The 24,593-nt window shown below is 47.3% G+C and overlaps 1 protein-coding gene across 1 annotated transcript in view; it reads left to right on the forward strand.

Moving 5' to 3' along the window:
- Positions 1-24,593, forward strand: part of PLG (plasminogen) — a 206,952-nt gene that overhangs the window by 64,384 nt on the left and 117,975 nt on the right. Inside the window, exon 7 of the mRNA XM_075341468.1 lies at positions 359-479. Coding sequence (XP_075197583.1) covers positions 359-479 — 121 coding nt within the window. The remainder of the gene's footprint in view (positions 1-358; positions 480-24,593) is intronic.

Consider the following 24,593-nt stretch of genomic DNA (forward strand, 5'->3'; position numbering starts at 1 on the left):
TATTGTCTACAGCGCTGATATTACGTAGACATGATTCGGCCAATAAGTGAACTCAGCATGAAGCGCTCAGACCACTAGGCTCACTGATTGGTTGCAGTCCGATCTATGTGATGTAAGAGCTGCAGGCAATTACAAACACCAGGAGCAACAGTGCAGACTCAGCTTTGGACCCAGGAATGGTGAGTACAGCAAGTTTGCTTATTTAATACAAAATTCACCAGTGGTTGGGAGGTTTTCCAACATTGGAAAACACCTTTAATTGACAGACTATATAACCTTTAAGCAATTTCAGTCTTCAGAAAGCGTGATCAGTATATAAGAGGTGCTCAATATGCTTTTGTTTTGTTTCTCTGCGCAGAAGAATGTTTTCATTGTACTGGAGAAAATTACAGAGGAAAAGTTTCAAAAACAAAGTCTGGATTGGAATGTCAGAACTGGGATTCACAAAAGCCTCATGCTCATGGCTATAAGCCTGATAGGTAAAATAACAATAGACACATAGCTTTCTTTTTATGTTTCTCTAAATGTTTTAGAAAACAAGTATGAGACAAAATTTAATTCTGTTTTTGCGTTACAAATTGTTTACATAAACCCTATGCACTAAAAAAACAAAGATTTTTTTGTCAGCAGGTTTCTCAGGAAACAAAATATTCTGTAGATTGATATCCAGGTTATTTGTTGGGTTTAATGATTCCTCCGCTCTGTGATCAGGGCGTGTTGAGCTGTCGGTTTGGGTAAGTGACAGCTCATTTGTCCAACCTGGTGCAGTGTGTATTATTATTGGGCTATTAGTGTGAAGAATTATTATGCTACCTAATAAAAAAAAATGTATATTTACCTTTACAATTGTTTATTTTCATCTATTAAAGTGAGAATAATAACCAAACAACTCAAATTTTCCAAAAATACATTTCTGACACTTCAAAAAAATATATCCGTATCCAACAGTCACCCCTTTTTTTAATGACAGTCATAAGCCTTCCTTCCATGGAGTGTGTCAGTTAATCTGTTGTGCAGCACCAACCACAATATCACAGACACTGTTAAAAAAAGAGGTGTGCTTTGTTATTTCACCATAAATCTCCCATTTAAAAAGTGCCCACAGATTATCAATAGGGATCAGGTGAGGAAGGGGGCCATGTCATTATTATTTCATCCATAAGACCTTTACTGGTTAGGCAAACAGTGAATACTTTGATGTATGAGATGGAGCATAACCCTGCAAAAAACAAAATCTTGATTTTCTTGAAAGATGCAGATTATTTCCTGAACCACTGATTGAAAAAAAAGTATTTTCTAAAAACTTGCAGTAGGTTTAGGAGTTGGCTTTTGAGTCCATCTTCCTGAAAAGGTCCAACTAGCTCATCTTTAATAATACCAGGCCACAGCAGAACTCCACCTCCACTTTGGTGACATCTGAGTTGAAGTGGAGATCCGTGTCCATTACTGATCCAGCCACAGGACCATCCATGTGGTCATCAAGAGCCAATCTCATCTCATCAGTCCATACAATCTTTGAAGAATCACTCTTCAGATCTTATTTGAACCAGTTTTAATGTTTAAATTTCTGTGTCTTGTTCAGTGGTTTGGTCATGTCTTTGAGCACTGAGCACCTTGTACTTCTGGGCACCACAGTTAAGTTGCAGTTCTGGCATGTGATAACACTGGAGGATAATGGGTTCCTGATCGCTTCATGGTTGATTCTTCTCAAATCTTTAGCAGTGAATATGTCTTTTTTTTTTTCTTAACACTTTTTTGTGACACTGTTGACTATTTGCAACAAAAATGTTGTTGGTTTTGTGATTGCACATCAATATCTTAGCAATTTTAAGAGTGCTGCATCCCTTTGTAAGACTTGGAACAATTTTTCCCTTTTCAGAGCTAGTTAAATCTTCTTTTTGACCCATCTTGCTTGATGAAAGCAAGCTGCCTATTAATTCTGCACACTTTGACAAAGGATGTTGTATCCTTAGGCTGTACTCCCCTCATTACACAAATACCTATCACCTGATATGTTTCATCTAATAAGCATTCAAGTTTATACATCTAGAAGATGGAAAATCTGCATAAAAATGATATGTTCAAATTAGTCATTTGCCTAATAATTATGCACAGAGTGGAGTTAGACTCCCTTCACACTTGTTTCCATAGGGTGGATTAAGATTTTTTTTCTTTTTCTCTCTGTCTGTCTCTGTGTGTCTGTCTGTCTCTCTCTTTCTATTTCTATATCTCTCTGTCTCTGTTTGTCTCTCTCTATCTGTCTCTCTGTCTGTCTCTGCTTGTCTGTCTCTTTCCTTGTCTGTCTGTGTCTGTCTGTCTCTTTGTCTGTCTCTTTGTCTGTCTGTCTCTTTGTCTGTCTGTCTATCTCTTTCTCTGTCTACCTTTGTCTGCCTCTTTCCCTGTCTGTCTGCCTTTGTCTGTCTCTGTCTCTTTCCCTGTCTGCCTCTGTCTGTCTCTTTCCCTGTCTGTCTCTGTTTGAATTTCTTTCTGCCTCTTTACCTGTCTGTCTGTCTTTCCCTGTCTGTCTCTGTTTGACTCTGTCTCTGATTGCCTCTTTCCCTGTCTTTCTGCCTCTTTCCTTGTCTGTCTATTTCCCTGTCTGTCTTTTTCCCTGTCTGTCTGTCTCTTTCCCTATCTGCCTCTTTCTGTTTCTTTGTCTCTGTCTGTATCTTTCAGTCTGTCTCTCTCCCTATCTATCTATCTATCTATCTATCTATCTATCTATCTATCCCTGTCTGTCTCTTGCCCTGTTTGTCTCTTTCCCTATATGCCTCTGTCTGTCTGCCTCTGTCTCTTTCTCTGTCTGCTTCTTTCTGTCTGTCTGTCTCTTTCCCTGTCTGCCTCTTTCCCTGTCTGTTTGTCTCTGTCTCTCTCTCTCTATTTCTATATCACTCTGTCTGTCTCTGTTTGTCTCTCTTTTGTCTCTCTGTCTGTCTGTGCCTGTCTGTCTCTTTCCTTGTCTGTCTCTGTCCCTGTCTGTCTCTGTCTGTCTCTTTCCCTGTCTGCCTCTGTCTGTCTGCCTGCCTCTGTCTGCTCCTTTCCCTGTCTGTCTCTGTCTGTTTGCCTCTGTCTCTTTCCCGGTCTGTCTCTTCCTCTATCTGCCTGTGCCTATGTGTGTCTGTCCCTATGTCTGTCTGTGTCTGTCTCTGTGTGACTCTGTCTCTCTCTCTCTCCACTGATATCATATTACCTCACACATAAGCTTCTTATACTAACAATGTCCTTCGTTGCCTATAGCAAACAATCACAACTCCTATTAATTACCTGGCTTAGAGGGAGAAAAAAATGTGGATAATATATGCCAAAAAATTACAAAACTTTATTGATACATTAACATCTGGACACAGAAAAGACCGACAGTAACTGCAGGAACCATGATTACAAGTCACATAAAGCCAGTGTACAAAAATTGTGGCATAATATAACAAAATATATAAATAGAAATATAAGATATACTCAGTGCAACCGTAGTACAAAACATAAGTTATACTATGCAAAAAAGTGGCTGGTGCAGCAGCACATAGGGCAACCAAAGACCATATAAATAAGAAACCAAGAATTACAGATATAGATAAATCTCATGTGGGTTGCACATACAATAGGAGCACTGCAATACCTGTTTGGCAATAATTTAAGGTTGCTGGTCCAGGAGTAGCCCCACGGAATATTCCCCAACATACGTTTCACATATTGGTATGCTCGCTCACATGGGCCGTGTGACCCAATCACAGCCGATTAGCTGGCACATGCACACTAGCTGCAAACAGTCTGTCCAGCACAAACACGGCATCACCACGCTAGTGCACATGTCCGGGGGCAACACAGAGTACCCATGGCACCTGGACACACGCAGTGGAGCACAGGACATAGGGAAAGGGTAGGAGAGAGAGGCAGATAGAAGGCACGTGCATATCAACCGGATTAGAGCAAATGAGCATATATGTATTGAACAAAATACAGTAGTGGATATACAGAAGTCCTTAGATAATCCATATTCGCATATACATGAGGAGCTGTATCTGCACAGGAAAACCTGAGTATTCACACGATGTTCAGAAAGCAAGAAAAAGGGCAGGACAGCTAACAGCCAGATACTACCATAAAGAATAAATAAATCAAAAACATTAATACAACAATATATAAAAATATGACAAGACAGAACACAGTATTAAAGCAGATGTTTGTCTCTGTCCATCTGTGTTTCTCTCTTTCCCGGTCTGTCTGTCTCCCTCTTTCTCTGTCTGTCTCCCTCTTTCTCTGTCTGTCTCTGTCTGTCTCTGTCTGTCTGTCTCTCTGTCTGTCTCTGTATCTCTTTGTCTGTCTCCCTCTGTCTGTCTCTGTCTGTCTCTCTGTTTGTCTCTTTCTCTGTCTCTGTCTGTCTTTGTCTCTATCTGTCTCTGTTTCTCTCTGTCTATATCTGTGTCTGTCTGTCTGACTCTCTGTCTCTGTTTATCTGTCTGTCTGTGTGTGTCTGTGTGTGTCTGTCTGTCTGTATATCTCTGTCTGTCTCTCTCTGTATGTCTCTGTCTGTCTGTATCTCTTTCTCCACCAAAATCATATTAACTGACACATAAGCTGTCCTTTGTTGCCTATAACAACCAATCAGAGCTCCTATTAATGACCTGTACCTCCCAGCTCCATTGATTTTATTGTAAGCAGGTTTTTTGTGTGAATAACTTTAAAATGTGGGGTTAAATGATCCCCTCAAAACATAGTCTATGATGCTCCCTAAGTCAAATGGGGCGGCTTTGCAAAATTTTGTTATTGTAAATGATATGGTGCGGATTCCTCTAGCGGACATACACATACATACATACATACATACACACACATACATACACACACACTCACACACACTCACACACACACACTCAGCTTCACATATTAGATTTTATATATATATATATATATATATATACATATATATATATATATATATATATATATATATATATATACACACATATATATATGTATATATATGTATATGTATATATATATATATATATATATATATATATTATAGCTCTGGCAAAAATTAAGAGCCCACTGAAAAATTTTCAGTTTTTCTGATTTTTCTCTTTATAGGTGTAGTTTTGAGAAAAATGTAAATTGTTCATTTCTTCTATAAACTACTGACAACATGTCTCCGAATTTCCAAGCAACAAAGTTTGTATTTATTTTCTGAAAATGAGAAATGATGAAAATCACAAATAATGCATTGCTTTCACACACCTCAAATAATGCGAAGGAAACAAGTTCATAATCATTTAGAAACAGCAATGCTTATGTTTTAACTCAGGAAGAGTTCAGAAATCAATATTTTGTGGAATAACCATGATTTTTAATCACAGCTTTCATGCGTCTTGGCATGCTTTCCACCAGTCTTTCACACTGCTTTTGGGTGACCTTATGCTACTCCTGGTGCAACATGCAAGCAATTCTTCTTTGTTTGATGGCTTGTGACTATCCATCTTCCTCTTGATTACATTCCAGAGGTTTTCAATGGGGTTCAGGTCTAGAGATTGGGCTAGCCGTGAAAGGGTTTTGATGGGGTGGTCCTTCATCCACATATTGATTGACCTAGCTGTGTGGCATGGCTCATTGTCCTGCTGTAAAAAAACAGTCCTCAAAGTTGGGTAACATTGCCTGAGCAGAAGGAAGCAACTGTTTTTCCAGGATAACCTTGTATGCGGCTTGATTCATACATCCTTTGCAAAGTTTAATCTGCCCAATTCCAGCCTTGCTGAAGCATCCCCAGATCATCACCGATCCTCCACCAAATTTCACAGTGTGCAAGACACTGTGGCTTGTATGCCTCTCCAGGTCTCTGACTAACCATTAGACGACAAGGTGTTAGGCCAAGCTGAAAATTAGACTCATAAGAGAAGATTACCTTACTCCAGTCTTTTATGGTCCAATCCTTATGGTTTTTGATAAACTTCAGCCTGGCTCTCTTTTGCTTCTCGTTGATGAAAGCTTTTTCCAGCTTTACATGACTTTTGCCCTGCCTTTAGGTACCTGTTACCAACTGTTCTTGCTGTGCACTTCACCCCAGCTTCTATTTGCCATTTCTTTTGTAGGTCAATTGATGTCATCCTGCGGTTGCCGAGTGACATTCGAATAAGATGACAGTCATCCTGGTCAGTGGAGAGTCGCTTTCACCCTCTGCCGGTCTGTACTCTGGTTGGAATTCAACTGACACTGGAATGGAATGGCTGTCAGATATGTAGAGAAGCTGATTTTTATAAAAACATGCAGTGGTCTCTTCATTTTTGCCAGAGCCGTGAATATATATAATATATATGTGTATATATATATATATATATATATATATATATATATATATATATATATACAAATGAGAAAGCCGCGGAGACACAATCACGTGTTTCTCAACGCTGGCAGGAAACTAGCCAGGTCTTTCACCGGGACGGAACAACCACGGGAAGGGCAGTCTCCAGTCAAGGAGACCACCTATACCAAACATGGTATCCATCCACAGACAGCCGTTTCGGGGTATTTGCCCCTCATCAGTGTGGAGTAGGGATCTGGCTAGTGGGGGCAATGCCTAGTAAAAGACTACTTAAGAAAGCATTGTTGACCTTAGGGAGATCAACATATCCACTGCGGAGACACCATCACGTGTTTCTCAACGCAGTGATTCTAGAGCAAAGCCCCCTGGGAAGTATGCAAATGAGAAAGCCGCGGAGACACCATCACGTGTTTCTCAACGCTGGCAGGAAACTAGCCAGGTCTTTCACCGGGACGGAACAACCACGGGAAGGGCAGTCTCCAGTCAAGGAGACCACCTATACCAAACATGGTATCCATCCACAGACAGCCGTTTCGGGGTATTTGCCCCTCATCAGTGTGGAGTAGGAATCCAATCTAGCCAGATTCCTACTCCACACTGATGAGGGGCAAATACCCCGAAACGGCTGTCTGTGGATGGATACCATGTTTGGTATAGGTGGTCTCCTTGACTGGAGACTGCCCTTCCCGTGGTTGTTCCGTCCCGGTGAAAGACCTGGCTAGTTTCCTGCCAGCGTTGAGAAACACGTGATGGTGTCTCCGCGGCTATCTCATTTGCATACTTCCCAGGGGGCTTTGCTCTAGAATCACTGCGTTGAGAAACACGTGATGGTGTCTCCGCAGTGGATATGTTGATCTCCCTAAGGTCAACAATGCTTGCTTAAGTAGTCTTTTACTAGGCATTGCCCCCACTAGCCAGATTCCTACTCCACACTGATGAGGGGCAAATACCCCGAAACGGCTGTCTGTGGATGGATACCATGTTTGGTATAGGTGGTCTCCTTGACTGGAGACTGCCCTTCCCGTGGTTGTTCCGTCCCGGTGAAAGACCTGGCTAGTTTCCTGCCAGCGTTGAGAAACACGTGATGGTGTCTCTGCGGCTTTCTCATTTGCATACTTCCCAGGGGGCTTTGCTCTAGAATCACTGCGTTGAGAAACACGTGATGGTGTCTCCGCAGTGGATATGTTGATCTCCCTAAGGTCAACGATGCTTGCCTATATATATATATATATATATATATATATATATATATAAAAATATACATATATATATATAAATATAAATATATGTAAGGCAAACCACCCAAAGGCTTACACTACAATAAGCCCAAATTTTTGGTGTACATTTTAGTAGATTTATGAGGACTCTTAAACCAAACCCACCCACACCCTTCCTGCTAAGCACAGGCTTTTTTTGTTTCAATGAAATCAGGATCAATGTCAGAAGTCATACTGGAAATTCATTTGCAAAACACCTATATGCTAAAACTTGCAATTTTGTACCGCCAGAGTACTGGCACAAGTCAATAAATGTTCCATACAGTGTTCACAATTTGCATATTATAACTATCCTATGCCTTTGTAAAAAGGTAAATAATTTCTGAGGAAAGGTTTCTCTTGCATAGGTTGTAAAAAGGTCTATCAAGTTCAACCTTTCCACACCAGTTATACATTTTTTTATCGCTAGATTACTTATAACTCACAATGCCATTTGTTGTGAGAAAAGCATCCTGCTCCTTTTTAAATGCAGTTATAGTGTCTACCCAGGGGCGGACTGGCCCACCAGGAGGTCGGGAGAACCCCGGTGGACCCCTGCTATTGATGGCCATGCCCCCTAGGCCCCGCCCAACTACCCCCCCTGGGCCCCTATGGATATGTGTGAGAGGGCCCCCCCCGGCCGGTAATTTCACTAATCATATCGGCACATTGCCGATATGATTAGTGACAATCCCATTCCCTCTGCAGCGGCAAGCAGGGAGAGCGATCTCCCTGCTCTGCCTGCTGTCACTGTCAGTGCCGCGTGGCTCTGACTCATCTGCGCAGCGACACTGCAGGGGGCCCGGGGAAGGGGGGTGTGCGGGGGCCCAGGGGGGCAAGCAGGGGCCCCGAGGGGGGGGTGCAGGGGCGTGTGCGGGGGCCCCGGGGAGCGAGCAGGGGCCCCGGGGGTATGTGCGGGGGGGGGGCTCTTCTTCTTACCAGTCACCTGCCTGTATCTGCAGCCACCGGCGCGTTCCTCATCAGTGTGTGCATGCCGGGCACACTAGCAGGAGCAGGAGGCAGCGCGCTGTGCTGTTCCGGCCCTACTGTGTGCTGTGTGCCCGACATGCACACTGCAGAGGAGCGCGCCGGTGACCGCAGCTTCTTCCTATTCAAATGTATTTGCGTCTTTCAGACGTAAATACATTTGAACAGCGCGCTGGGACTGGGCCCCGCCCCCGACGTGCAGCAACATGATGAGATCAGCACATTGCTGACGTCATCACAGTGCTGCGGGCGCCACACTGGATTCATCAGGAAGCGAGCGCTCCATGGAGGAGCCGAAGAGACAGAGGTAATTAATGGGGATGAGTGGGGAGGGGCTGAGGACACATAACGGGGAACATTTGTGAAGGAGACACAGCTTTGTGACAGGCAGAGGAGGAGTACTGTATTCCGAGGGAGGGGGGGAGGCAGGAGTGTGTAGCGATGGGGTAGTGTAATTTGTGTCTGCAGGGGGTGATGGGGCGTGCAATTTATTATGTCTGGGGAGGGGGTAATGGAGGGTGCATTGTATTGTGTGTGGGAAAGGGGTAATGGAGGTTGCACTGTATTGTGTGTGTGTAGGGAGTGATGGGGGCTGCATTGTGTATGTGTGTGTAGGGGGTGATGGGGGGTGCATTGTATTGTGTGTGTGTGTGTGTGTGTGTGTGTGTAGGGGGTGATGCATTGTGTGTGTGTGTGTGTGTGTAGAGGGTGATGGGGGGTGCATTGTGTGTGTGTGTGTGTGTGTGTGTGTAGGGTGTGATGGGGGATGCATTGTATTGTGTGTGTGTGTGTGTATGTAGGGGGTGATGGAGGGGTGCATTGTGTGTGTAGGGGGTTATGGGGGTGCATTGTGTGTGTGTGTGTGTGTGTAGGGGTAATGGGGGGGTGCATTGTAGTGTGTGTGTGTGTGTTTGGAGGGGGTGATGGGGGGTGCATTGTGTGTGTGTGTGTGTGTGTGTGTGTAGGGGGTGCATTGTGTGTGTGTGTGTAGGGGGTGATGCGGGGTGCATTGTGTGTGTGTAGGGGCTGATGGACGGTGCATTGTGTGTGTGTGTGTGTGTAGGGAGTAATGGGGGTGCATTGTGTGCGTAGGGAGTAGTGGGGGTGCATTGTATTGTGGGTGTGTGTGTAGGGGGTGATGGGGGGTGCATTGTATTTGTGTGTGTAGCGGGTGATGGGGGGATGTATTGTGTGGGGGGGGGTAATGGAGCGTGTATTGTGTGTGTGTGTGTGTATGGGTAATGGGGGTGCATTGTAGTGTGTGTGTGTAGGAGGTGATGGAGGGTGCATTGTATTGTGTGTGTGTGTGTGTGTGTGTGTAGGGGGTGATGGGGGGTGCATTGTATTGTGTGTGTGTGTGTGTGTTTGGAGGGGGTGCATTGTATTGTGTGCGTGGGGAGATGGTAATGGGGGGTGCATGGTATTTGTGTGTGTGTGTGTGTGTGTGTAGGGTGTGATGGGGGATGCATTGTATTTGTGTGTGTGTGTGTATATGTATATGTAGTGGGTGATGGGGGATGTATTGTATTGTATTGTGTGTGTGTGTGTGTAGGGGGTGATGCATTGTATTGTGTGTGTGTGTGTGTGTAGGGTGTGATGGGGGAGGCATTGTATGTGTGTGTGTGTGTGTATATATGTATATGTAGTGGGTGATGGGGGATGTATTGTATTGTGTGTGTGTGTGTGTGTGTGTAGGGGGTGATGCATTGTATTGTGTGTGTGTGTGTAGGGGGTGATGGGGGGGTGCATTGTGTGTGTGTATGTGTGTGTGGGGTGATGCGGGGTGCATTGTGTGTGTGTAGGGGCTGATGGACGGTGCATTGTGTGTGTGTGTGTGTGTGTGTAGGGAGTAATGGGGGTGCATTGTGTGTGTGTGGGGAGTAGTGGGGGTGCATTGTATTGTGGGTGTGTGTGTAGGGGGTGATGGAGGGTGCATTGTATTTGTGTGTGTAGCGGGTGATGGGGGGGTGTATTGTGTGTGTGGGGGGGTAATGGAGCGTGTATTGTGTGTGTGTGTGTGTGTGTGAGGGTAATGGGGGTGCATTGTAGTGTGTGTGTGTGTGTAGGGGGTGATCGGGGGTGCATTGTGTGTGCGTAGGTGGTGATGGGGGGGTGCATTGTATTGTGTGTGTGTGTGTAAGGGGTGATGGGGGGGTGCATTGTATTGTGTGTGTGTGTGTGTGTGTTTGGAGGGGGTGATGGGGGGGTGCATTGTATTGTGTGCGTGGAGAGATGGTAATCTGGGGTGCATGGTATTTGTGTGTGTGTATGTAGTGGGTGATGGGGGGATGTATTGTATTATGTGTGTGTGTGTGTGTGTGTGTGCAAAGTCATTAATCGAGCTATAATTACATTTAATTCTCAAAATTTTCGTTTCATTCACCTTTTCCGTTCTAATATTTTACAATGTGAACGACCATGGCTTGCCCCCCCCCCCCTAGTTTTGATCCTGGGTACGCCCAAACACAGGTCTGAGTGGGCCCCGGCACCCAGCCTTTCAACCGTAAACTTCAGTGATCGTACAAGTTCTGTATGATCACTGAAGTTTTCGCAGTTGCAGGACCTTTAGTGACATCACATATGTCATGTGACTCACCAAAGGTCCTAGCGGTGCACTGCGGGAGTCCCCAGACCTGCACCGACCGCGTCGGTATTCAGATGTATGCGCGTCTTTCAGGCGCGCAATACATTTGTACAGTGCGGCCGGTGACAGGAGGGAGAGCAGCTCTGCTCAGCCCCGCAACGTACTGTCATCGCCAGGGCTGCAGAGGAGCACGCCTCAGTCCTGCACCGACATCATCATCACCGGGGCCGCAGCTGCAGGGATGAAGAGGAGGACGTGCAGACACAGGTAAGCGCTCCAGAGGAGCCGAAGATGTACTTTTATATGAGGGGCTGCGGGTGGGGAAGGAGCAGTGTTATTTTACAAGTGGCATTAAGAAGCGGTGGGGGCTTTATGGAGCATATTATGGGGCAGTGGGGGACATAATAGGGCAGTGGGGGACATAATAGGGCAGTGGGGGACATTATAGGGCAGTGGGGGACATAATAGGGCAGTGGGGGACACAATAGGGCAGTGGGGGACACAATAGGGCAGTGGAGGACATTATAGGGCAGTGGTGGACATTATAGGGCAGTGAGGGACATTATAGGGCAGTGGGGGACATTATAGGGCAGTGGGGGACATCATAGGGCAGTGGGGGACATCATAGGGCAGTGGGGGACATTATAAGGCAGTGAAGGACATTATAAGGCAGTGGAGGACATTATAGGGCAGTGGGGGACATTATAGGGCAGTGGAAGGACATTATAGGGTAATGGGGGCCATTATGAAGCAAATTGGGGCATTATAGGTCAGTGGGGGACGTTTCTGATTCCACTTGTTTCCCCAGACATTATTAAATAAAAGGGACCAGGATGAGGGACATAATTACTATATGGGGCCAGGATGAGGGACATAATTACTATATGGGGCCAGAATGAGGGACATACATTATTAGTTTATGGTGGCACGTGGGGCATAATTACTGTAGGGGCAAATTAGGGGACATTATTACTGATGAAATATAAGTTAATTTTGAGGATAGTGTCTCCAATGGGGGAACAAGAGTCTGACGTGGTGTAGAAATTGGGGAAATAGTGAGGAATGTGCTCTGGGAGTGATCGGCTACAGGTGACTGTTATTTTCTGCAGAGTCGCGTCATGGCAGGAAGAAGTGATGACGGTCAGCGCCAGATGAAGAGAAAAAGCGAAGATGAATAAAGTCAGCTAGAGACGTCACTGGTAAGTCAGTCACGGTATTTCTCCCTTGTATGTGGTTGTATTTGGTCACTATGTGGTCTGGTCACGGTGTGGTGGTATTTCTCCCTTGTATGTGGCTGTATTTGTTGACTGTTTCGTGGTAATATGTGGTCTGGTCACGGTGTGGTGGTATTTCTCCCTTGTATGTGGCTGTATTTGGTCACTGTTTGGTGGTAATATGTTGTCTGATCACTGTATGGCGGTATTTATCCCTTGTATGTGGTTGTATTTGGTCACTATGTGGTGGTAATATGTTGTCTGGTCGCGGTGTGGCGGTATTTCGCCCATGTATATGGTATCATTGATTTTGGTATAGTGGATTGTGTTGTGTATGGAGGTCACTTTTTCTCTCTATAAGGGGGAGATTTTTTCCAGTAGAAATTAAATACTTAAACATTTAACCCCTCCCCTCCCTGTCCTGCCCTGTCCTGTGACTATTACACTGCAGTAAATATGCACTTACAGAGATTCTCCAGTGAAAACAAGTAATCACCTTTACTAAGGCCACGTTCCCACACTGAGTATTCAGTGAGTTTTTTTACCTCAGTATTTGAAGCCAAAACCAGGAGCAGTAAAATCAGAGAAAAAGTGTGTGAACGTGGCCTAAAGATAAGTGATAACTTATTCATCTGTGTGGACCGATTGCTGGGACCTGCACCGATCGTGCTACTTTTATCCCCCATTACACTGGAGCTGATGATGATGCATTCATTCCCTCAGTGGCTGCGAGCGCTGCGCTTGTTATTATCTGGCTGCTCCACAGAGGATGAATGGAGCTGCGGTCACAGATCCCACCCCACAGAGGATGATTGGAGCTGCTATCACACACCCCACCCCACAGAGGATGAATGGAACTGTGGTGACACATCCCACCCCACAGAGGATGAATGGAGCTGCTGTCACACACCCCACCCCACAGAAGATGAATGGAACTGCGGTGACACATCCCACCCCACAGAGGATGAATGGAGCTGCGGTCACACACCCCACCTGCTGCTGCAAAAAGTTCCCCAATCTTCCGATCGGTGTGGTTTCCACTGGTCTGGTTCCACTGATCAATAAGTTATCACCAACCTACCCTGTGGATCGGTGATAACTTGTTTTCACCAAAGACCCCATTACTGCAAACGACTATAATTGTACATCCCAGTTATGGTGCACAATATAGATATGCAGGAGCCGTCTGTGTATACAGTCAAAGCAACACAATAATGGGGATAACGCTAATGGGTGTTTATATTTAGCTGTAGGGTGGGCCCATGGAGTCAATTCTCCTGGTGGGCCCCAGACAGCCCAGTCCGCCCCTGTGTCTACTATTAATACCTCTTACAGTAAATTCCGTCAGTGCTAACTGTAAAAAACCCTAGCCTTTTCTCCACACATCATAAATGTCCCTTTGTTTTATCTTTGGAAGGAATAAGTCATTGGACCTTTTGTACTGACAACACAGATCATCTCTGAGGCATCGTTTTCTAACCTCTATTTATAGTAGAGGCCATCCATCCCATGTAATAATCTAGGTGCCCACCTTTGAACTGACTCTCATTTCCTAATAGTTTTAAAATGAGGAACCCAAAACTGGATCCCATATTCTCTTACAAGTGATTTCTAGGGGGATTGGTATCACATGATTTTATCTCTTTCAATCTATCCAAAAAACTTGTTTGCTTTTTCAGCTTCTGCTTGGCATTGAGTGCTGATGCTCAGCTTACTTGTAACCAGAATACCCAAGTCCTTCTCCTGTTCTGTAGGCCCAAAGTTTACTTCCATTTAAGGTATATGAAGCAATAGGAATACTCCGTCCTAAGTGCATTGCTCTACATTTATCAACAATAAAACTCGTCTACCATGTGTTTGTCCATACAAACATTTTATTCAGATATTCTACTGTCAAGCTCGGTTTTTATTATCTTATTGTCAGTGGAGTATCATAATGGAGAATGGTCTCCTCTATTTCAGGTGTCAGATCACAGCACATAGTGACAAGCACACTTGTACTAGTTGGATCTGCTTTGCTTAACAGTTAGGGGTACTTTGCTCGCTGTGACATTGCTAGCGATTGCAAGCGATGTCGAGCGCGATAGCTCCCACCTCCGTCGCTCGTGCAACATTTGGTGCTCGCTGCCGTTGCGAACATTATGCGAACACGCTACGGCAGGGTCACACGCACATACCTGGTCAGCGACGTCGCTGTGACCGCCGAACAATCCCTCCCTCAAGGGGGAGGTGCGTTCGGCGTCATAGTGACGTCACTGCGACGTCACTACGCGGCCAGCCAATAGAAGCGGAGGGGCGGAGATGAGCGGGACGTAACATCCCGCCCACCTCCTTCCTTCCGCATTGCCGGTGGACGCAGGTAAGGAGATGTTCGTTGCTCCCGCGGCGTCACACATAGCGATGTGTGATGCCGCAGGAACAAAAAACAACATCATACCTATTGCTGGAGCGATATTAAGGAAATGAACGACGTGTCAACGATCCCCGTTTTGGAACGATTTTGCAATCGTTGATCATCGCTCATTAGTGTTACACGCTGCAATGTCTCTTCCGGCGCCGGATGTGCGTCACTAACGACGTGACCACGACGATATATTGGTAGCGATATCGCAGCATGTAAAGTACCCCTTAGTTTTGCAGATTTTCATTGGTCTGGTGCTTCAACGGTTAAGCAATTCTTTTGGTCTACTTAGGCTTTCCATTTTAGGTAATCTCTTCTGTTCTGATTTTTCCACTCACCTCTCCTATAAGTTCTCACTTCTCAGCTTGGGTAGTTACCAGTGATAGTTTGCTATATCATTTGTCATTGTGTAGGCTGAACGGAGCCAGGGCAGATCCATGGGCGTAGTGACCCATGACACTACTTTGCAGGGCAACCAAGGGGTTAATTATATTTCATGAAAAGAGTGGGTTTTCTGCAGGGTCAAGAGTTTAAGAGGGTGGACTTATAGGACCAGGGGAGGGAATGGGGGGGCTGTATATATATGTCCAGTGAGAGAGGGGGGGCCATCACTTTGGCGTGGAGGCACCTATAGAGAAAGGTCCCCGTGTCACCTCACTAAATCTCCCCCCTGACCTGCTGGCGACGTTGGCGGAGATCCTGGAGCAGCTGCGGGCTGCTGGCGGCGAGGATGGAGCTGCGGTCAGAACAGCTATGAGGGAGATCCTGGGAGGCTCTGAACCTGCTGCCGATGCTGACCCGCCTCCAGGCCGGAGCGCGCGCAGAGTGAGGGCGCCGGAGCGGTTCTCACCTGATGTGGTTCCTGGTCCTCAGCGGCGCCGCAGGAGCCCCTCCGGGGACCCTCCTCGCAGTAAAGCTCCAGCTCCAGCACACAGGAGCAGGCGGGGGAGGAATCCTTCTCGGCGTCCAGGACCTGCGGTGGTGGGCGGTCCCTCTAGGGATCATGTGACCGGCCCAGCTGCCTCTACTGCACAGGGCTTCAACAAGATGGCGGCGGTCCTTCCTGGCGATGCTCCAGTCGGGGGGACTGCTGGACGGCATGGAGAGGGGAGTGCTGCAGGGCCCACAGGGTCTGAAGTCAGGAGGACAGCTGATCCAGGACCCTCGCCTGCGATGCCAGTGCATGAACCATCTTCTGGGAGGTCAGCGCGCGCCGGGTCAGAGTCGTCTGACAGGTGTGGGATGCTGCAGCGGAGGATGTCATCACCGGCAGGGAGATCGCGGTCCAGGCACGGGTTGCCTTCAGGCAGGAGGAGACTTTCGCCGTCAGAGAGGTCAGCGCCACAGGGAAATTCGCCAGCACGGCAGGGGCCTGCGTCTGGGAGAAGGTCCTTTTCACGGTCGCGTACCAGGAGGAGGTTGCCTTCATGGACACGGGCTGCATCAGGAACGAGCCAGCCCGCATCTCATCATCCAGTACGCTCCCTGGTCATCCGACCAGGTTCGAGCGCGGCGGGCTCCCAGGGTCCTCCTGGTTGAGCTGCTGAAGATGCTGTTATGAGGAGCCATTCCAGAGGGGATCGTCATCTGGAGTCAGGATTTTCGGCTGGTGGGTCTCATGTACCGACGCAGCTTGGTGAGTTTGCCTCTATGTTTTGTACGTCCTCACCTAGTTTAGTTTCCTTGGGGGCAGGAGGTGGCCAGGCGCAGGCAGGGCCGAGCGCGGCGGGCGTAGATGTCGGTAGCCTCGGCGACGTGCTGAGGGGTGTCCATGATTTGTTGGAGCGGCTGGATAGGTCGAGTCGGGGAGCGGTCGGGTCTCCCGTCCCTGCATGGGTACCGAGCTCTGGGGTGGCAGCGCCGGCTGTTGTAGTTGTGCCGACGGAGAGCGAGGTGGCTGCGGGGAATGGCGTGGCGGCTCCCGAGCAGACGGAGAAGGATAAGGAAGGGGACAGGATTGTTTTGGATGATAGGGCCAGAGGGGAGGTATATGTTTGCTTTGCGGGACCTCTGGGGGCGCATTTGAAGAAGGAGGTGAAGGAAAAGATTTGGAAGGATGAGTATGTGGAGATTTTTTCCCTCGTTCCTTTGGAGAAGTTTAATTTAGATAAGAAGAAGGATGATAGCAAGAAGGAGGAGGAAGAAAGGGGGAGGTGGCGGCTGATCCCTCAAACGTTTGCTAACTGGTTGCAGGCTTTTGCGATCCTAGCTAGCGTTATTGGCGAAAAGGCGCCGGATAATTGTTCTGGGCTATTCTGTTATATGGATGCCATAGTGGAAGCTCATAGGATTTATGGCAGACAGACTTGGTTACGGTACGATGAGCAGTTTAGGCAGCGAAAAGCCGTGCGGCCCAGCATACGATGGGATCAGAAGGATATCGGGCTATGGTTGAAAGTTATGGCACCGGCGCGTTATGGTCAGCCCTTTCATGGGGGGGGGCCGGGTCGGCTGGCCAACATACTGTTGGGGGAGTGGGGACTAGAGTTGAGAGCGGTTCGCGGTTCAAGGTTCTCCAGTTCGCGGCTCGAGTGATTTTGGGGGCTGTTCTAGATCGAACTAGAACTCGAGCTTTTTGCTAAAGCTCGATAGTTCTAGATACGTTCGAGAACGGTTCTAGCAGCAAAAAGACAAGCTAATTACTAGCTGACTTTCCGCTGTAATAGTGTAAGTCACTCTGTGACTCACACTATTATGAAATGTCAGCGTATAGTGTGCTGGAACAGCACATTCAGATCACTGCTGTTTGGATAATGGCGATCGCCATTTTTTTTTTTCCCTTGTCTTCCTTCCCTAAGCGCGCGCGTGTAGTGGGGCGGGCCAGCATGTCAGCCAATCCCAGACACACACACAGCTAAGTGGACTTTTAGCCAGAGAAGCAACGGCATGTGTTATAGGATGTCCATGTCACATGTCCCTGCATTATAAAAACGGACATTTTCCTCCAGCACGCCATTATCTGCCTTCTGCGTCTTGGTGTCAGTCACCGCTGGCGAAGCTCCTGTCTCCGATACTGCTGTGTACGCTCTATACACAGCGCTATACAGAATAGGGATAGAAGTTTCTTTCAGCCCTTGTAAGGGCTAATACCGGCAGGGTCAGAGCCATAGGTGACAGTCAGGTCCGTGAAAACAGATTTTAACAGCTACACAAGATGACAGCGTCTGTGTAGCTAAGGTCAAGCTGTCCAGTTGTGCCCACATATTTATACACAACAGGACTTAGAATAGTGCAGTAAAAAAAAAAAAAAAAAAAAAGAACAAGTTATATGAAACAGAACTATCTCTATGGCAGGGGGCAAACTGTTGTGGGGCCATAAATACTGCTGCAGTTCAGTGTGAAAGTTTTATTGTCCTTTGATAAGGGTCTGGTCCAGGGCTGGGACACGCTCGGATGGTCAGAGGAGCACATCTTTTAACTGATGTAAAAAGACATGAATCCATGAGACACATTCATTCCTTCTCTGAATGTGTCAAAGGTCATCATAAGTTTGTACTCCCATAGTCATAGCTAAGGTCAGGGATTTCCTCACTGCATTTCCCCATTAGGAGGGATAGAAAGGGAGGCTTCTTTTCCTCTACCCAGACCCACAACCCTGCCACTGTACCCTCCTGCCCTTTGCACACTCAAACTCATTGTTACTAAGCCATTTTACTAGCAAACACTGAGTAAACTTAGTGGCATCCTAAAAGTGGCTGTTGGACTTCCATTAGTGTCCCACTGGTGCAAATCTATGTGCAGCACCTCTGCATTGCACACTCAAACTCATTGTTACTAAGCCATTATACTAGCAAATACTGAGTAAACTTAGTGGCATCCTAAAAGTGGCTGTTGGACTTCCATTAGTGTCCCACTGGTGCAAACCTATGTGCAGCACCTCTGCATTGCACACTCAAACTCATTGTTACTAAGCCATTATACTAGCAAACTATGCTGCCAGTTTAAGGGCCGTAGTTGCATTGTCAGGGATAGTTATTGTTGTTTATTCTGCTGTTAATAAAGATAGACCACCGCTGCAATCTACACCACCTCTCAATTTTTACTACCACATTTTAAGTGCACAATCTTGTCGCAATCAAAATGAGTGGCAAAATGACAGATGCTGGTGGAAAGGGGAAGAGGCGTGTTGGAAAAGGAAAAAAAGGGTTTGTCCGTGGGGAAGGTGGCAAAGCTCCATTAACATCTGCTGAAGATAGACCATCTTCCAGCAAAAGTAAGATGTCTACTACTTACCGTGGACAATCCGATGTGCTCCCTTTTTTACGGACACGAACAACTGGAACAAAGGTAGATGATGGCCAAAGAAAGAAAATGCTTGAATGGATCTCAAGTGGTCCAACAAGTGCCCTCTCCTCCACCTCAACTACCGCATCCAAAAAACACCAGTCCTCTGAGTTGTCATCCCAATCACACTTGCTTTCTCCCAGCTCTGAAGTCTCCATCCGCCCTGCACAGTATGGTGGAACTGAGATGGCTGAGTCTGCAGAGCTGTTCAGTCACACTATAGCCTGGGAATCAGAGGTCTGCTCCCATGCTACAGTGAGTACAGACCAGGAAATGGTCTGCAGTGATGCCCAGAACCTTTGTGACTCTGATTCAGGCCGTGAGGACCAAGTTTCTGAGCATAATGTTGACCCGTATTCACAAACTGAAACACCTGTTGTAATAGACAATGAGGAACATACTGATGACGATGAGACGCAGATACCAGATTGGGATGACAACTTAAATATTCGGTCAGGGCAAGAAGAGGCTCGGTCTGAGGGTGAGGGGAGTGCAAACACAACAATTGATGAGGAAGTTCTAGATCCCACCTACTGTCAACCCACAGTCAGGCCCTCGAGGAGGTCAACAGAGACGGTGGAGGAGGATGCAACTGACGACGAAATTACCTTGCACCTTCCTGGACAGAGTCAGAGTACTGGTAGCACGTCTACAACTGCATCCTCAGCCACCACTGTGCCTCTGAGCACTAGTCGGGGTGGATCAGCAGGTCGCATGCCCTCTAAGCTTTGCCTAGCCTGGTCCTTTTTTGACATAGAAAAAGATCGCCCAAATTATGTGATCTGTAACATTTATCGTGATTCTGTTAGTTAGAGGGCAAAACCTCAGCAGTTTGACAAGTTCTTGCATGAATCGTCACATGAATAAATATCATATCTCCCAGTGGGAAGCTCACCGTGCTGCAATGCGGCCTAGCGGAGCTAACCATCCACCGCCTGCCCCTTCCAGTGCATCCGCGCGCTCTTCATCTTCTAGGACTGTGGGGACAGCTGTCACACCTGGTTTTCCATGCACAACTTCCACCACTGTAACCGCAACAGGCAGTTTGCTTGGTATGTCGTCAGTTGGTTTGGAAGGGGAAACAAGTGCGTGTGTACAGCTCTCTCAGACATCGATAGCACCAATGTTGGATGAAGGCAACATCATGTCTCCGCCTGCACTTTCCTCACAAACCTGCATTTTTCCAGGGACACCCTACTCAACACCATCTACACACAGCAGCCAGATCTCTGTCCCTCAGATGTGGACAAATAAAAGGCCATTTCCTGCGACCCATGACAAAGCTAAGAGGTTGACTTTATATCTCTGTAAGCCCTTGGCTACCGAAATGCTGCCTTTCCGCCTGGTGGACACACAGGATTTTAGAGACCTTATGTCTGTCGCTGTGCCCCAGTACCAGATGCCCAGTCGCCACTACTTCTCTAAGAAAGGTGTGCCCGCGCTACACCAGCATGTCGCACACAACATCACCGCTTCCTTGAGAAACTCTGTGTGTGAACGGGTGCATTTCACCACCGATACTTGGACCAGTAAGCATGGACAGGGATGTTACATGTCGCTGACTGGGCACTGGGTAACTATGGTGATAGATGGTGAAGGGTCTGCTGCACAAGTCTTGCCGTCCCCACGACTTGTGTGTCAATCCTCTGTCTGTCCAAGTTCCGCCACTGCTTCTGCCTCCTCCACCTCATCTGGGTCCTCCACCTCCGACCCAAGCCTGCCTGGTCAGGCCACCAGCGTTCTCACTGCGCAGAAGGAATCACACACCCCTCATTACTATGCTGGCAGCAGAGCGCAACGGCATCAGGCGGTCTTTAGCTTGACATGTCTTGGAAATAGGAGTCACACAGCGGATGAGTTGTGGGCAGCTCTGGAGACTGAATTTAATAAATGGTTGTCTCCACTCAACCTGCAGCCTGGTAAGGCCGTGTGCGACAATGCTGCAAACCTGGGTGCGGCCCTTCGCCTGGGCAAGGTGACACACGTGCCTTGTATGGCTCCCATGTTGACCCTTGTTGTCCAGCAATTTTTTAACACACTATCCCGGCCTAGATGGCCTTCTGAACAGGGCACGAAAACTGTCTGCTCACTTCCGACGTTCAACCACCGCTGCTGAGCGACTTGCATCGCTCCAGACGTCTTTCGGCCTGCCGGTTCATCGCCTGAAATGCGATGTGGCGACACGCTGGAATTCGACTCTCCACATGTTACAGCAACTGTGGCAGCACCGCCGAGCCCTGGTGCAATACGTCATGATGTATAGCCTGGGCCAACGAGATGCAGAGGTGGGGAAGATCACCCTGATGGAGTGGTCTCAGATCAAGGACCTATGCACCCTTCTGCACAGTTTCGACATGGCGACGAATATGTTTAGCGCTGACAATGCCATTATCAGCATGACAATTCCAGTCATTTACATGCTGGAGCACACGCTAAACACTATTCGGAGTCAGGGGGTGGGACAACAGGAAGGGGAGGAACTACAGGAGGATTCATATGCGCAAGACACAACAACATCACCAAGGTCCAGACGTTCATCATCACCAACGCGGCAGGCATAGGACCATGGGGGACAGGAATCAACAAGGGCGCATGGTAGCAGGCGAAATGTTGAGGAAGGTGCATTAGAACATGAAGAAATGGAGGACGGACTGTCCATGGACATGGAAGACTCAGCGGATGAGGGAGACCTTGGTCAAATTTCAGTTGAAAGAGGTTGGGGGGAGATGTCAGAGGAAGAAAGAATGGTTAGCACCTCTATGACACAAACACAGCGTGGACTTGGTCCGCATGGCTGCGCAAGACACATGAGTGCCTTCTTGCTGCATTACCTCCAACATGACCCTCGTATTGTCAAAATTAGAAGTGATGATGACTACTGGCTTGCCACACTATTAGATCCCTGGTACAAGTCCAAATTTTGTGACATAATTCCAGCCATAGAAAGGGACGCACGTATGCAGGAGTATCAGCAGAAGCTGTTACTCGATCTTAGCACGGCTTTTCCACCAAACAACCGTGCAGGTGCAGGGAGTGAATCTCCCAGTCGTAACTTGACAAACATGGGACGGTCTCGTCATCTTCAACAGTCTACCCGTACCAGTAGTACCGTATCTGGTGCTGGTAACAGCAATTTTATTGAATCTTTTCATAATTTTTTTAGACCCTCCTTTGCAAGGCCACCAGAGAGAACAAGTCTGACACATAGTCAACGGCTGGAGAGGATGATACAGGAGTATCTCCAAATGAACATCGATGCCATGACTTTGCAAATGGAGCCTTGCTCATTTTGGGCTTCAAATCTTGAAAAATGGCTAGAGCTCTCCACTTACGCCTTGGAGATTTTGTCGTGTCCAGCTGCCAGCGTTGTCTCTGAACGTGTCTTCAGTGCTGCTGGGTGTGTGCTGACAGATAAGCGCACGCGTCTGTCCAGTGACAATGTGGACAGACTAACGTTCATCAAAATGAACAAGTCATGGATCCACAAGGAATTTACTACCCCTGTGTCATCCTGGGGAGAGTAAATGCTTGTGTATTTTGAATGTGCTTGATGCAAATCTAGCTGTGAAGTGTACAACTAGGGCACAAGTGCTGCCACTGATGGGGTGTCTGTGTGGCCCAATTTTTGGAAAAAAGGGAGACTCTTCTTGAAGTAACCCTTGCTTACATTGTTTTTAAAAATGATCCAAGATGCACAGCGCTGGGATCAGGAAAGACTTTGCTACCTTCCCCGGTGTCATCCTGGGGACGGTTAAGTATGGCGTATTTTTGAATGTGCTTGATGCAAATCTAGCTGTGAAGTGTACAACTTGGGCACAAGTGCTGCCACTGAATGGGTGAGTGTGTGTGGGGCCCAATTTTTGGAAAAGAAAGGGAGACTCCACTTGGAGTAACCCTTGCTTACATTGTTTTTAAAAATGATCCAAGATGAACAGAGCTGGGATCAGGAGAGACTTTGCTACCTTCCCCGGTGTCATCCTGGGGACGGTTAAGTATGGCGTATTTTTGAATGTGATTGGTGCAAATCTAGCTGTGAAGTGTACAACTGGGGCACAAGTGCTGCCACTGAAGGGGTGGGTGTGTGTGTGGCCATATTTTTGGAAAAAAGGGAGACTCCGCTTGGAGTAGCCCTTGCTTACATTGTTTTTAACAATGATCCAAAATGAACAGAGCTGGGATCAGGAAAGACTTTGCTACCTACCCTGGTGTCATCCTGGGGATGGTTAAGTATGGCGTATTTTTGAATGTGCTTGATGCAAATCTAGCTGTGAAGTGTACAACTGGGGCACAAGTGCTGCCACTGAATGGGTGGGTGTGTGTGGGGCCCAATTTTTGGAAAAAAAGGGAGACTCCACTTGGAGTAACCCTTACTTACATTGTTTTTAAAAATGATCCAAGATGAACAGAGCTGGGATCAGGAAAGACTTTGCTACCTACCCCGGTGTCATCCTGGGGACGGTTAAGTATGGCGTATTTTTTAATGTGCTTGATTCAAATCTAGCTGTGAAGTGTACAACTGGGGCACAAGTGCTGCCACTGAATGGGTGGGTGTGTGTGGGGCCCAATTTTTGGAAAAAAAGGGAGACTCCGCTTGGAGTAACCCTTGCTTACATTGTTTTTAAAAATGATCCAAGATGCACAGCGCTGGGATCAGGAAAGACTTTGCTACCTACCCCGGTGTCATCCTGGGGACGGTTAAGTATGGCGTATTTTTGAATGTGCTTGATGCAAATCTAGCTGTGAAGTGTACAACTGGGGCACACGTGCTGCCACTGAAGGGGTGGGTGTGTGTGTGGCCCAATTTTTGGAAAAAAGGGAGACTCCGCTTGGAGTCACCTTGCGGTGTTTTACATGATTTTAGAAGGGCGTGCCATGCCTATATCTGTGTCTCCTTCTCTTTTTCCTTGTCCTGCTCTTTTGTTTTCGCATGAGTATATGTCCTTGTCACTTTCCCATGTGTTTGTGTTGTGTTGTGAGTTGTTTATCACCTTTTGGACACCTTTGAGGGCGTTTTCTAGGTGTTTTTATGTGTTTGTGATTGCCTGCCATTGTTTCCTATGTGGTTCGAGTTTGGTTCGTCGAACGTTCGCCGAACCGAACTCGAACGAGACGTCCGTTCGGCGAACCAAACTCGAGCCTAACCGTGACTGGTTCGCTCATCTCTAGTGGGGACCCAGGCAGGTGGCGTGGGAGCAAGGGCAGGGGTGTGCTGGCAGTGTAACGACAGCCAGTGCAAGTTTGGGAGCTCCTGCAAGTTTAAGCATCAGTGTTCAGGTTGTGGAGGTTCCTCCCACAGAGCGGCTCGTTGCTTTAAGAAGGGAAGGCCCAAAGCAGGGGGAGATTCTAAGCAGGGGGAGATTCTGGAAAAGGGGGGGAGCCCAGTGAGGCTTCTCGACATGGCCCCTTATCTAAATAGATACCCTAGGCGGAACAAGGCAGTGTTATTGGAGGACGGTTTTCGTGTTGGTTTTAGGATCCCCCCCTCCTCCTGTGGTTCCGTTTCAGTTACAGAATTTGTTGTCAGCACGGCGACACCCGGAGGTGGTGACTA

This window comes from Anomaloglossus baeobatrachus, chromosome 3, assembly GCF_048569485.1.
Source record: "Anomaloglossus baeobatrachus isolate aAnoBae1 chromosome 3, aAnoBae1.hap1, whole genome shotgun sequence".
Classification (NCBI taxonomy): Eukaryota; Metazoa; Chordata; class Amphibia; order Anura; family Aromobatidae; genus Anomaloglossus; species Anomaloglossus baeobatrachus.